Here is a 13,751-nt window from a genome sequence, read left to right as displayed (position 1 = left end):
TTTTGTGTATTCAAAACATGCTTTAGTAATAATAATAATAATAACAGTGCTTTATTTATAGAGGGTGACTCATTAGTCAAGGATTATTCTCCCTTGCGGCCAACTTAAGGCAAGTATAACAATGCACATTATAAGAAAATAGCAATAATTACTGTTCATTTTAACATGTTTAGTTGTTGTTGTTTTTGTTTTTAAAGGGTTTAACACCATTTTTCAGCACAAGATAGGCTATACATGGCGGCCAGTATAACTGGTGGAGGAAGAACCCTGGAAAACCCAGGGAAGAACCACTGACCCTCGAGAAGCTACTGGCAGGCTTTCCCACGTACCCATGCTAGCCAAGCCTTGGACTCAAACCCACGCAGACAGAGATGAGATGGCAGTGATCCGGAACAGTGAGCACTTTAGACCACTTGGCCACTTGGGGCCCCAACATGTTTAGCATAAAAATACTAAATTCCATAATCTATTAGAAACACATACATGCTCATGATATCTCTTCTTAAATAATCTAATATTTTCAGCAGATTTTACATGTAGTGGGAGCTTGTTCCACACAACTGTACGAGAGTATTGGAAACTCATTTTAAATTGCTCTGTTCTTGGTTTTGTTGCTAGAAGGTTTCCATGTGATATTGATCTCAACTGGTACTGTGTTGAAAAAAGCCTGAATAAGTCCTGAACATACTCTGGTGCAGTTCCATGTAGACATTTATATAAAAGAACTGCTTTGTGAAAATCTATCCTGTCATATATTGTGAACCATCTGAGTTCTGTAAACAATGCTTCTGAGGGATGATCAATAGATGCACCTAAAATTATGTGTGCTGCTCATTTCTGAAGGTTATAAATTCTGTCAAGCTCAGATTTATCAGTTTCCCCATACATTAGAACAATAATCCATTGTTGGAAGAATATATAACTTGTAGTATAGATTGCGAGTTTCCATAGGTAAATATTTCTTGATTCTGCTGAGTAGGGCAATTCTGGATGACAGTGCTTTACTAAGCTTATCAATATGGTCATTCCATAATAAATTATTATCTACAGACACACCTACAAGCTTTTCATGTTTGACATTTTCTAACGCATGATTATTTATTGCAAGAGATAGTTCTGGGTTCCCTGACTTGTGTAACTTTTGTGATGTCCCCAAAATCATACATTTTGTTTTACCTTCATTAATTACCATCCTATTTTGTTGTGCCCAGTTTTGCAGTCTAATAAGGTCTGAGTTTAATCTCATTTGGATAACTCAGTATCAGAACTAGATGGATACAAGGTTGCATCGTCTGCAAACAAATCTGTATTTGTGGATTCATTATTTAATAGATCATTGATATAGATAAGGAAAAGAAGAGGGCCTAAAACTGAGCCTTGAGGGACCCCTGAATGAATAGTGTGAGTTTTGAGAGCTTTGATGTGATTTTAAAAATTGTTCTTTTAATATCAAATAAGATTATTCATAACTTATTGCTGTGCAATTTACTGTGCTTCTCTGTGGACAGACTTTAGTAAATGCAAGAAAAAAAACCTAGTTACCAGTTATAATAATAGTCTTTGTTTACTATTAATCCTTCAATGATGTAACAGTCCCTCTACCGTGTTGTAAAATATAATGTATTCTGTTCTGAAGAATTAATGAAAAGTGTATCTTTTTAATCATGACAAGAATATCTAATAGTAATAACTGCATATTGAAATCTTTGTGGAACTATGACATTCATTTAAAATTCTAAAATTATACACAGATGAAACAAATTACTCTTTAAATGTCTTTTAAAAATATTTGTTGCAGATTAGATACTTACGATCATTTATGTGTGTGTAGCGTTAACAATTTTTCAGTCATATCGCTATGATGTCTGCAGTGTGGCAGTTTATAGTGATGTCTAACACTGGGGCATCATGCTGCAGACATGTAGCATGAAGTCCCACCCAGTCACATTATCCTGACACCAGGCCGACCAGTCCTAACACTAACCTCTTAACGCTGATCACCAAGCAAGACAGCTGTTAGTAGCATTTTTGTAAGTCTTTGATATGACTCAGTATGGATTGAACCCATGACCTCCCACATCTGAGGTAGATGCTCTAACCGCTGGGCCACCAGAGCGGTTATGATTGTTTATGTTTAAAATTTATTTATAATTTAAATGTATGGATCATGTTGTCTGACATAATAAAGTCTTATCTTCTTACCTGATAAATGATAAGCTTTACCTCTCCAATCATGCCTGGAAAAGTTACTTTTGTCTCACTAGCATATACAAGTTAAGTCGACTGTAAACTGCAGAGACCCAGATCTGGCATCGCAAAATGCATCAACATATCAGTGCAGTTTGTTAGGAGTAATCAGTGAAACAAAGAACATATACCCTGATCTGTGCCACATTATGCTACAGCAGATCAGGATCTTTGTTGTCTGCAGTTTGACAGGCCTTATAAGGGAGAATAGACAGTACTTTTTTGTTAATAGAGACCAATAAAGTTTGATGTTTGGAACAGAATAACTTGCCAGGAGTATCTTCGAGAACTGCTGTATTGTAAATTCTCTACAGATCTTCAACATCACAATACTGTTCCACACACTAATAATATTTAGAATTCTCAACCTTCAAGACATCTACAAATTTAATTTTTATATCCTTTAGTACTTATTTCATTTGTCAAAGTATTTATGCAGCTTAATTTCAATTTCTTAGAAAAGCATTAAACATTTATCGTGAAATATTATTAAAACAAATTCTTAATTGTATCATATATTCTCAAGAGAAAAATCACTTACACAGTGAAACCTCATGCACACTAGACGCAGGGTCAACAAGATCACTTGGCATTACAGTCAGATGATCTAAAAATGAGTGAGAGAGAAAGAGAAAGAGAAATGGAGAAAGTGAGTGAGGAGGTGGTGCAAAGAACTCATAAAATAATCTCAAAAAAGACAGTCAAACAGACAGATATACCCAATTAACAGTTGCCATGTGTGAACTGTTTTACTCACTTTATCCCTGTCAATTCATCACCAAATCTTTCCTGTTGTTTCCAGAACTCACTTCCAACACGATCTACAAGAAAAATAAATATATAATTTTTGTCTCATTCATGTTTATTAAATTGGACTAATTTTTCATGTCAAATAGTTCCAGATACCTTGAAAGACATACTTTATACAATTATTCTGTCAATACAATTTTATAATTGTATATATATACACAAGTCATTAACAAGATTCAAGAATGAATTGTAGAAAGTTCAATATCAGCTGGAGAAATTGCAAAACCAACAATAACATCAATAGTATAAACTTGCATGAGATGTCAAGGGCTGAACATTAATTGTTCTATTGACCAGTACAAATGAGATTAAATTTCAACAAGTAAATTTTTTTTATCCCACTTATCAAACAAATGCAAGTGACTTGAAGTTATCCATTCCTTTATTTATTATGATGATTTTATGTGTCAAAGGTAAGCTACAGTACTATTAGAAACAACATCAACTTTTACAAACAAGTACAATTTTGGTAACACTTTAAACTGTATATACACATATAACTAAAATTTAATGACAGATTTTGCAAAAAAATGGCAAATTACTTTTGGACAATTTCACCAACATGCTTGATCAGAAATGTAATGTTAAATGTTAAGTCTGTAAAACTTGAAAACTGATTGGAAAAAATTTAACAAAAAAACCCCTTCCAAATAAATGTAAACATTAAGTACAGCAAGATAAAATATAAAATCTGACGATGTTAAAATTCTGTAAAATGTGCAAAAGATAATAGAAAAAGTTAATACATTTAAAATCCTTAAAATATGGTCAAGACTTATTGTATGTATATATATATATAGGAGGCCTTGGTGTTGAAACATAATGATATCTATAGTGATACTTTCTTTGTCAGTACATGGATCTCTACATTATTAAAGTAAACGATGTTTGGGAATACAAATTCTGGGATTGGATCCACATTTAAGAAAGTTTGTTAGGGAACAAAATAACTCACTATAAACCTTTCAGTCCATTACATGATCCAAGAACATCCAAAATGCCTGGATACCAAACTTTGCATGCTTGGGCCAACATGAGTATGCCTTTAGATGTGCCTGGATACCAAACTTTGCATGCTTGGGTCAATATGAGTATGCCTTTAGATGTGCCTGGATACCAAACTTTGCATGCTTGGGTCAATATGAGTATGCCTTTAGATGTGCCTGGATACCAAACTTTGCATGCTTGGGCCAACATGAGTATGCCTTTAGATGTGCCTGGATACCAAACTTTGCATGCTTGGGCCAACATGAGTATGCCTTTAGATGTGCCTGGATACCAAACTTTTCATGCTTGGGTCAAAATGAGTATGACTTTAGATGCCTGGATACCAAACTTTGCAAGCTTGGGCCAACATGAGTATGCCTTTAGTACCAGAAAGGCACATCACTGTAACTCGTCAATAATTTCAAATTCCCAGTCATCACTGTTACACAAATCACAACTACACCTCTAAATCATTTTAAATTCCCAGTCACCAATGTTACACAAATCATAACTACACCTCTATACCATTTTAAATTCCTAGTCATCACTGTTACACAAATCATAACAACACCTCTATACCATTTTAAAATCCCAGTCACATACACAAGATTACACTATTACACAAATTATAACTACACCTCTATACCATTTTAAATTCCCAGTCACATACACAAGATTACACTGTTACACAAATCATAACTACACCTCTATACCATTTTAAAATCCCAGTCATCACTGTTACACAAATCATAACTACACCTCTATACCATTTTAAATTCCCAGTCACATACACAAGATTACACTGTTACACAAATCATAACTACACCTCTATAACATTTTAAATTCCCAGTCATCACTATTCCACAAATCATAACTACACCTCTATGCCATTTTAAATTCCCAGTCACAATCACAAGATTACACTGTTACACAAATTATAACTACACCTCTATACCATTTTAAATTCCCAGTCACATACACAAGATTACACTGTTTCAAAAATCATAACTACACCTCTATACCATTTTAAAATTCCAGTCATCATTGTTACACAAATCATAACTACACCTCTATACCATTTTAAATTCCCAGTCATCACTGTTACAAAAATCATAACTACACCTCTATAACATTTTAAATTCCCAGTCACACACACAAGATTACACTGTTACACAAATCATAGCTACACCTCTATACCATTTTAAATTACCAGTCATATATACAAGATTACACTGTTACACAAATCATAACTACAACTCAATACCATTTTAAAATCCCAGTCACACACACAAGATTACATTGATGACTAAGCAACAAACTACAATAGAAAATGGTTGATAAATTTGTTTACTTAGAGAACTGATAAGGTAATAGCGGATCATGTAACAGTGTGTGGAATTCCCAATTTGACTGGCTAATAGCAGCTGTCAATCAAAGCTTTCAGTGAGATCAATTATCTACATATGTACAGGCAAATATATAATATACAACTGGGAAATAAACATCATACAAAAAAGGTATAATGGATTGGTGTATACTAGAGCAAGTAAGTATGCATTTAGCATACAGAGCACTGTGTACACCAACATGCATAATTACCCCTCCCTCCACATGTGAAACCCAGATACCACAGAGCTGTCCATAACCAGTTAAAGACATTAACAACCTAATATAAAAACCACCTATTAGAATTAGTTCTTATTTTATATGGATGCATGTGTGTGTGTGTGTGTGTGTGTGTGTGTGTGTGTGTGTGTGTGTGAAAAGAGACTAATTCTTAAAAAAGACAGATCCTCTAGGCTGTAGATGACAATTAAAAACTAGAATAATGTATAAATTACATTATGATATACACATCCTGTATCATTCCTGAATTGTAAGATGTTAAACTTTAAAATCGTAACACATTCTTTATGAGTGTATAAAGATATTTAATTGTACCTGACAACCACCTTGAACATCTACTGTCATTTCAGCTTGAAGGCAATCATACTATAAAAGCAAAATTATCCACTGCTAAATTAAACAAATTATTGTTAATGTTAACATGCAGCTTCTTTTTGAATTTTCATGGTACTGTAGTTTTGGTCTGGCATTATCATTTGCATAATTTTTATAATATACTTACATCCTTTGCCATAGTCTATTGCTGGAATGGTTCTGTCTATCATGTATCTGTGCTCCTGGATCTGACGAAAGTTATCAGACTGGTTCATCACTAAGTCATCAGGGTCTATCTGCAGCAGTTCTGTAATACATAAACACAAGTGATACAGATGTGCTACATCATAAGCTTTAATGCATACCCTTGAAATCACCATCCACCATCTTCTGAAGAACTGGAGAAGACAAGTTGATTGAGTGTTTAGTGTAGAAGACTCCTGAGCACATAGGGGAAGGTTCAAATTCTTCCCAAATCAGGCTTGGTTATGTTCCCAGATCAGGCTGGGTCATCTTCCCCGATCAGGCTGGGAACTCTTCCCAGATCAGGCTGGGTCATATTCTTTGTGTCCATGGGAAAGGCAGTTTATGCCAAAAGCCTATGTATGATATAAACTTTTCATGTAATGACATGCCATTAAATAACAAACAAACAAACAAATTGGGGTCATTCTTCCATAAAAAGTACAATGAAGATATTGAGTTTTGGAAAATTCAATTAGTTCAACAAGCTTTTCTTGTCTAGAAAAAAGGCAAAATATATAGTTAGCATCATTAAAATGTTTGAAAAGTTAGCAAACTCCACCAACTTATAACTTCAAATACTTGAAAGTCACCATGGACAAAAATGGCTACTATCTTGCATCAAATTAAAGCAAGGGAAGAAAATTCTTCAAGTTCAAGATCCTAGATAGACCCATGAAAACTGATGTAGTGTAGTGTCCACTCAATATCATGGAATTAAGTCTGGACTTATTATCAGTACTGGTGAAAACAACAGGTAACATGATCTCTGTCATGATACCAATATTGAAGTTTGTTCTCAAATCAAACAAAAACAAACAAGATATAGCCAGATTAGTGAAAATTAGGGTCATGATTTATGAACTGCTTTTTAAATTTTCAGTATATTAGTTATGACTAGTACCTTAGTACCTTTGTACTTATGAGCCTGACTGATTTCATTTCATTGAATAAGTCACTGTCTCATGCATAGTGATAAGTTCCAAGATCTGTTTTGAGACTGATTTGGCCAACTAATTTATATACATTCCCTAAGGATGCATTGTGACAAGATCCAAGAAAATTATGATGTTTTCAGCAGGTTTTTAAAGCTTCGTCACTCACACAAGGTATGCCTGGATCCAGAAATGTGCACTCACCAGTAGTAACAGATACTGAAATGTCAGCTTTTAGCGAGAGAAGGGTGTGCCGCATTGTTCATGGATATGGAGGTATTATGTTGAATCTAGTATTAATGAATAGATAAGGTATAAAATATAGATTGAAGCATACTGGAGATGTGTCCCTGTTGCCTTTTCCTCTCCAGCATCTTTGCCTGCCAGTTCTGAAGTGCCTTACTCTCATCCTCTGCTATCAGGTCATATGGTGTTGTTCTCTTTCTTTTTTTCTCATACTTTAGTGTGGGGACATCAGATACCAGCTCGATATGGGTTTCAGGAAAATCCTACATATAAAACAATATGACAAATAATAATTCTTTTTACATCACTGCTAAATTAAAATAAATACATCTGGATCTCTCAAAAATATGATATCATAAAAGAATTATCTTGGAAAACATAATCATTCTAAAACCTAATGTATAAATTTTGTTAATGCTTCAAGGAACATGGAACCAATCCTCAAGTTCAGATGATAGGAAGATTTGTTTTCCTTTTGGACTATCCATGCTTGACAGTTTGATGCACTGTGTATAAACAAACCAGTCTAATGAAAAAATAATTAACTAAATTAAAGTATTTCCCAGATATAATGTACACCCAAGTGAAAACAGCATACACCAATATATATTGTTATATAATGGAGATCAAGGTCCATACTATTCATCTGAATTAAAAACATAAAAAAACCACATAAAACTTGATTTGCCACAGCATATCTGGGTGTATACTGATCATAATAAGGCATAAAACCTGATCTGCCCGGGCATAATGTACAGATAGATCTGGGTGTATACTGATCACAATAGAGCATAAAACCTGCCAAGGCATAATGCACAGACAGATCTGGGTGTATACTGATCACAATAGGGCATAAAATCTGATCTGCCAGTGCATAATACATGGACAGGTCTGGGTGTATTTGGATTGCACTAGGGCATAAAATCTGACCTGCCTGGACATAATGCACAGACAAGCCTGGGTGTATATCAATCACAATGGAGTGGAAGACCTGATAAGCAGACAGGATTGGGTGTATATCAATCACAATGGAGTGGAAAACCTGATAAGCACACAGGATTGGGTGTATATCAATCACAATAGGTTGGCTTTAATACCTGTGTAAATATGGTATGGAGAATCTTTCACTATACTGCATCTAATGGTTATTTACTGGTGTAATATTTTTAAATCTAGACATACTTACAGTAAAAAATTCAATAAAGTATTACCTAATTGGAAAGTAATCATCATCATTGAGAGATTTTTAAAGTGCACATTCTTTTATCAAAACAACTGCAATCGTGATCTGCTGACTTCCAAGTTGGCGTTACCTTATTTGTTTTCTCATTGGCCTAATTATTATCATACAAGCCAAGTAACTAGTGTGAAATCACAAGCTGTTCCACTTAAATTTGGATGTTTAAGGAACATTAATACATTCAAAGTAGGCATTGAGCTAACAAAAGGCCCAAGTGGTCTTGATACTGCTCACCTGGTTTAATAACATAAAGTTGACCATTTCACTAAGCAGGCTTATTTAGTATTGTAAAAATCACCAAGCTTTTGTCATGTTTTTATTATTATAGTGTGTTGAAATTCTTTTGAATGATAATGGCATAATTAATCATCATGATCTCTTGTTCATAATCAAATTCATCCTGATTATATTTACCAATATTAAGTCAAATTGAATTAAAATTATATTCTCTAGATCTACCGAGTAACAAGCTCAGCCAAACACTTGCAAGATCATTTCATTAATATATGCACAATTCACTTATTGTAGAACCTGAGAAAGAGAATGTAAATCCAATCAAAATTCAGCTTCCAGAGTGGTAACAAGCTCAGCTAATCAGACACAAGAATACCTTATAAATATGCATAGATCTTGTCATAATCAATCTCAACCAATCACACACAACAGGGTCCAAAAACACAGACCACACTAAAAGTGGGGGGGGGGCATGAGTCACCAAGGGACCTCAATAAAATTAAGAAAGGGATGCCATCCCTGCTGGATATCAAGGAAGTCAGGGGGATAGGTGCTAACTGGGCTGTTTAATGGCTGAATATTCAGTTTATAATCCTGTTAGGAATAACTGTCAATAAGGAGCTCTTTCTAATGAGGCTATTTAATTTTTTTCTACCAATTACCATTATTTTCAAGATACCTCAACTCTGAAATATTGTTAATAGCATTTTTCCAGGAGGCTTCAACAACCATCATGTGTATGCAAAAACATTGTGTATTGTATCAGAGTGGTAACAAGCAATAGACTCTTTTTACAATCTCCAATTAGGCGTTGTTGGCCATGTCTCCTCTGTTAGGAACATATCAAGAAGAAAGTAATGGGTAAAACACTATTGATTGACAGAATTGTGACATTAAGAACATGGTGAAACATTACACATTGCTCTCATTTATTTGAGTGTATTAAACTTGAAATGATGATCCTTTTAGTTAACCAGGATTAATTTATATTTTTCCTTATTTTTAATGAATGCGTTCAACAAATGTGTTCTATATATTAAACAAACTGTTTTGTCCCACCTCCCCCCACCACAAGTAAACCATTGTATCGAATTAAATAAAAATTAATTTTCTTTATTTTTCAGAATGAAATTTTATTTAAACTGATTATGTGCAATTAGTATATACATGTGCCACAAATAATTTACTTCCTGTATTAATATCCATATAATTACTTTGTATGACAGTTACAAATCAATGATCTCTGTTTACTACATGTGTTTTTTTAAAAAGACAATCAGTTTTCCTTTCAAAGTATTTTATTTCCTTATTCATGTTTTACTCCATACAAGCTTAATTATATTCAAAAGAACTGACAGAAAATCAGTTTTTACAGCAAATGTCATTGATCTTTCTTTAATCATATGTTTTGCATGCTCTCACTATTAAAAGTCTAACAGCTGATGGAAGTTATCCTGAGGAATTAATTTTTGGTAATTATCTAATGTAATTATCAACCCTGAAAGGTCATTAAGCAATTTTGTAAAATTGTATGGCTTGGAACATTTATTTTGATGATGTGCCTCATTAGTTTTAGTTGTTGGCCTTGGAGATCCAATCAAGAAAATAATATCTATTTATTAGAATGTATATATTCTCCTACCTATATTATTATTATTATTATTTTTTATTCAAATTTAAAGGATTTCTCTAAAACAAGGACCAATAATGAACAATAATAAAGCTAAGTCCACTGCTCCCTCAATTTAGTGTGTCCATATATCTCACAAACCTACTTATAACATGGAGACAGGCAGGGACCCATTTTTCTTATAAAATACTCTAAAATAAGCCCCTATTGACTGAACATGAATACAACTGTGATCAAAGTATGTAAATGAAACCTTGATACAGCTCTCACTTTTATCATCAAGAATGTTGGGTTTTCCCAGAAATTTTGAATCAACATCATATGTTTACATTTTTAATAAGATGTCACATATTTTGTAAATTTTCTTTAAAAACAAATTCTCAGTAAAAATACCAATAATTAATGGAATATTCTTCAATAAAAATTTTGGTATTGCCTATGAATGGCAAAACTTTAAGAAATAAATACCAATGAAATAAGTCTTGAAATTTGTGTTAGTTTCAGTGTAATCATCATAAGTATGAATTGACCTCTTGCATTCAAACAACATAAAAGGGGACAAATCAACCATCTGAGTGATGCCCATGATCATTTCTGTGAAAACCTTACTATGTGCCAACTGTGTTTTGGAAGTGTTTGTTGCATTGTATAATCATGTTAATTAACCTTTTGTATCAAATTAAGTAAATAGGGTAGAATAAAAAAGTTCAAAAGCATGCAAATCTTACCTGCACAACAGATAAACTGATTCCAAATGACCAAATGAATACTATTTTAAGAATTATTATGTAAGTAACACAAATAAGGTATCCAATATTAATTAGTAGTTTATTTCGCTCATTCAGAAAAATATTAATAGATAGCCAGGGAACCACATGAAAGGCATATTTAATAAATAAAAAGTCTAGTTTATTTAAGCGAGATCCAAAATTTGTAGTAAACTTGAAATTCTTGAATTAGCACTGAGAGGTTACTTGCACTGAAATCATGGCATCAGCATTTTACAGAAAGAACAATTTAACAATTGCATCTTTACAATGTTGTTTCTTAACATGTCCATTCAAAAAACCCAATCTAGTATTGTTTTGAAGCAACAATAACACTAGACAGTGACATAATACGCAATGTTTTTGCTGGTACACATGTGATGTGTATTGAAACCTCTGCATAATGTTTTTAACAGTTATTCAAAGACTTGTTATGTTGAAAATAAATTTAATTCATATCGAAAAGCAAACAACTCGATTAGGAAATAGCTATTCATCAACTTTTATTCCCAGCACAATCATAAAATGAGCATTCAACCATTGAACCCTGCAGACTCTTTCTCATCCACTATAGATGTCTTTTTCTTTATTTTTCAGAAATATTTTGGTAACTTGCATCCTTGCTACTGCTGCATTCTATATTTTAGGATCCCGCTGTATATGCTGTATTAATATAATTAGTCCACAATTTTCTTCAAAACATGAGGCACCCTAAACTTCATTTCTGATCAATACGATAATATTATAACCAATTTTACCTTTGATAACTGGCATTTGTGAAATCTGTCTGTTGTTCACAGAAAGAAGCTGGACAATGCATGACTGATGCAGGGCCATACCACAAACTCACCTGGCCATATGGAGAGGTTAGCTAAAAACTAATATTGCCCATCGCCATACCTGCCATACAATGTTTTGTTTTCGAAATATCAAAAAATGTTCTTTCTACTGACCAGAAGATCTCCCCTATGAATTGCCTCCCTCTTGAAATCCTCATAGTTGCCCAAAATACTGTGTGGTATTACACTTCCATCAACACTGTACCTAGGCCCAGAAAAACCTATAGGCATACAAGAGATCTTAGAAAGACAAATATTAAATATAGCATGTTTATATAAACCAGACTGATGAATAATCCTTGGTCACACACATAAATAGAAAGTATTAAAATCTATATTCAATTTTCATATTATTGTTGCACAGTAGGAATAATTAAGTTATAGTGTAGTAACATAATTTTACACAAAAAGAGTAAGCATTATTTGCGTTTAAACAAATGACTGGATCAGGCTAAATTAAGGCTTTTTCTCATGGGAATACTGAGATACGTTAGTCTTTTTTAAGAATATGCCCAATATGAAGAAACTCCTTTAATGATGATTAAGTCTCGTAATCACATCATTAGATACTACAAACACAAAAGTCCACAAATCACAGAACAATTAAATGGTCATCAAGCAAAGTTAGGTCATAGTTCATATGCATGCAAACTGGAATGTCTGGGACTCTCAAAGTTTCGAGTCCAAACTGTATAGAAAGAAATTCTCCCGAATCAAGATAAATGTAACAATATGTTATACCTGTTGCTGACAACAGTTTTTGATTCTCTTATACACTGTTTAAAAATGATTTTATTAAAAGTCTTTTGCTTTCACATTTCTCCTCTGAATATTTCTTCAACATAATGCAAAGTGATACTAAAATAATTTATTTGCATTGTTTTACAAATTTCTTCTCTCAAATACGGACAGGTGATAAAACTGCTGAAAAATAGCCCAAAAATAAACGAGCCAAATATCTGAAAATAATATTTCAAGCAACTAACCGTCTACTTCCTATATTCAAAACACAAATCACCCGCTAAGTCAGTTTTGGACAAATCAAGTTTGGAAAAAAATAAAATTCCACATAATGTGGATGAATATAGTTTATGTTTTACCATTATCATCAGGCAATTGAGGCAAGTTAAGGAATGAAAAACTGTCAGAGAAGAATGTTAGTGTTACAGCTATACCCTACTGATAAAGACACCCCTTCTGCAGCAGGAAAGTAGGCTTGAAAGAGGGGTGGCCTTTCTAGAGGGGTATCAGAAATGTGAATAGGAACTGCACCTGAGGCATGAAAGCCATTACTGATTCTGAAATATTTAATAGATTCAATTACAAATCACAGGTATGCTGTCGGATTATTGTGACCTACTTAATAAATTATACCAATACTAATTAAAATACTAATCATCAATCATAGTACAAAATTATTTTGTCAGTAAAGTCTGGGCACAAAAATATATGGATGTAATTATCACTGTCAAACAGTTCCATCTTTCTCACTTGTTGCTTTAGAAAGTATATTGATAATGTTTATTGTTGTTGACCATATTTCTCACATCAAATTTCTCAGCAGTGATCAAAGGACTCTCCCTCTTTGCATTTTTGTCAATTTGCTTGCTCATTTTGTTCTAAACTGAGTAT

The 13,751-nt window shown here is 33.3% G+C and overlaps 1 protein-coding gene across 6 annotated transcripts in view; it reads right to left on the bottom strand.

The window, feature by feature from the left end:
* The window catches only part of LOC149787533 (MYCBP-associated protein-like), a 108,961-nt gene that overhangs the window by 35,209 nt on the left and 60,001 nt on the right, over nucleotides 1–13,751 (bottom strand). For all 6 annotated transcript variants that reach the window (XM_089973662.1, XM_089973666.1, XM_089973663.1 and 3 more), the window contains 4 exons: nucleotides 12,234–12,340; nucleotides 7,501–7,672; nucleotides 6,173–6,292; nucleotides 3,005–3,068 (listed from right to left, as the gene is read on the bottom strand). In XM_089973662.1, coding sequence (XP_089829788.1) covers nucleotides 3,005–3,068; nucleotides 6,173–6,292; nucleotides 7,501–7,672; nucleotides 12,234–12,340 — 463 coding nt within the window. The remainder of the gene's footprint in view (nucleotides 1–3,004; nucleotides 3,069–6,172; nucleotides 6,293–7,500; nucleotides 7,673–12,233; nucleotides 12,341–13,751) is intronic.

This window comes from Sinohyriopsis cumingii, chromosome 11 (genome assembly GCF_028554795.1).
Source record: "Sinohyriopsis cumingii isolate HCF-2022 chromosome 11, ASM2855479v2, whole genome shotgun sequence".
In the NCBI taxonomy this organism is placed as follows: domain Eukaryota; kingdom Metazoa; phylum Mollusca; class Bivalvia; order Unionida; family Unionidae; genus Sinohyriopsis; species Sinohyriopsis cumingii.
This window is presented reverse-complemented; position numbering and strand designations above follow the sequence as displayed.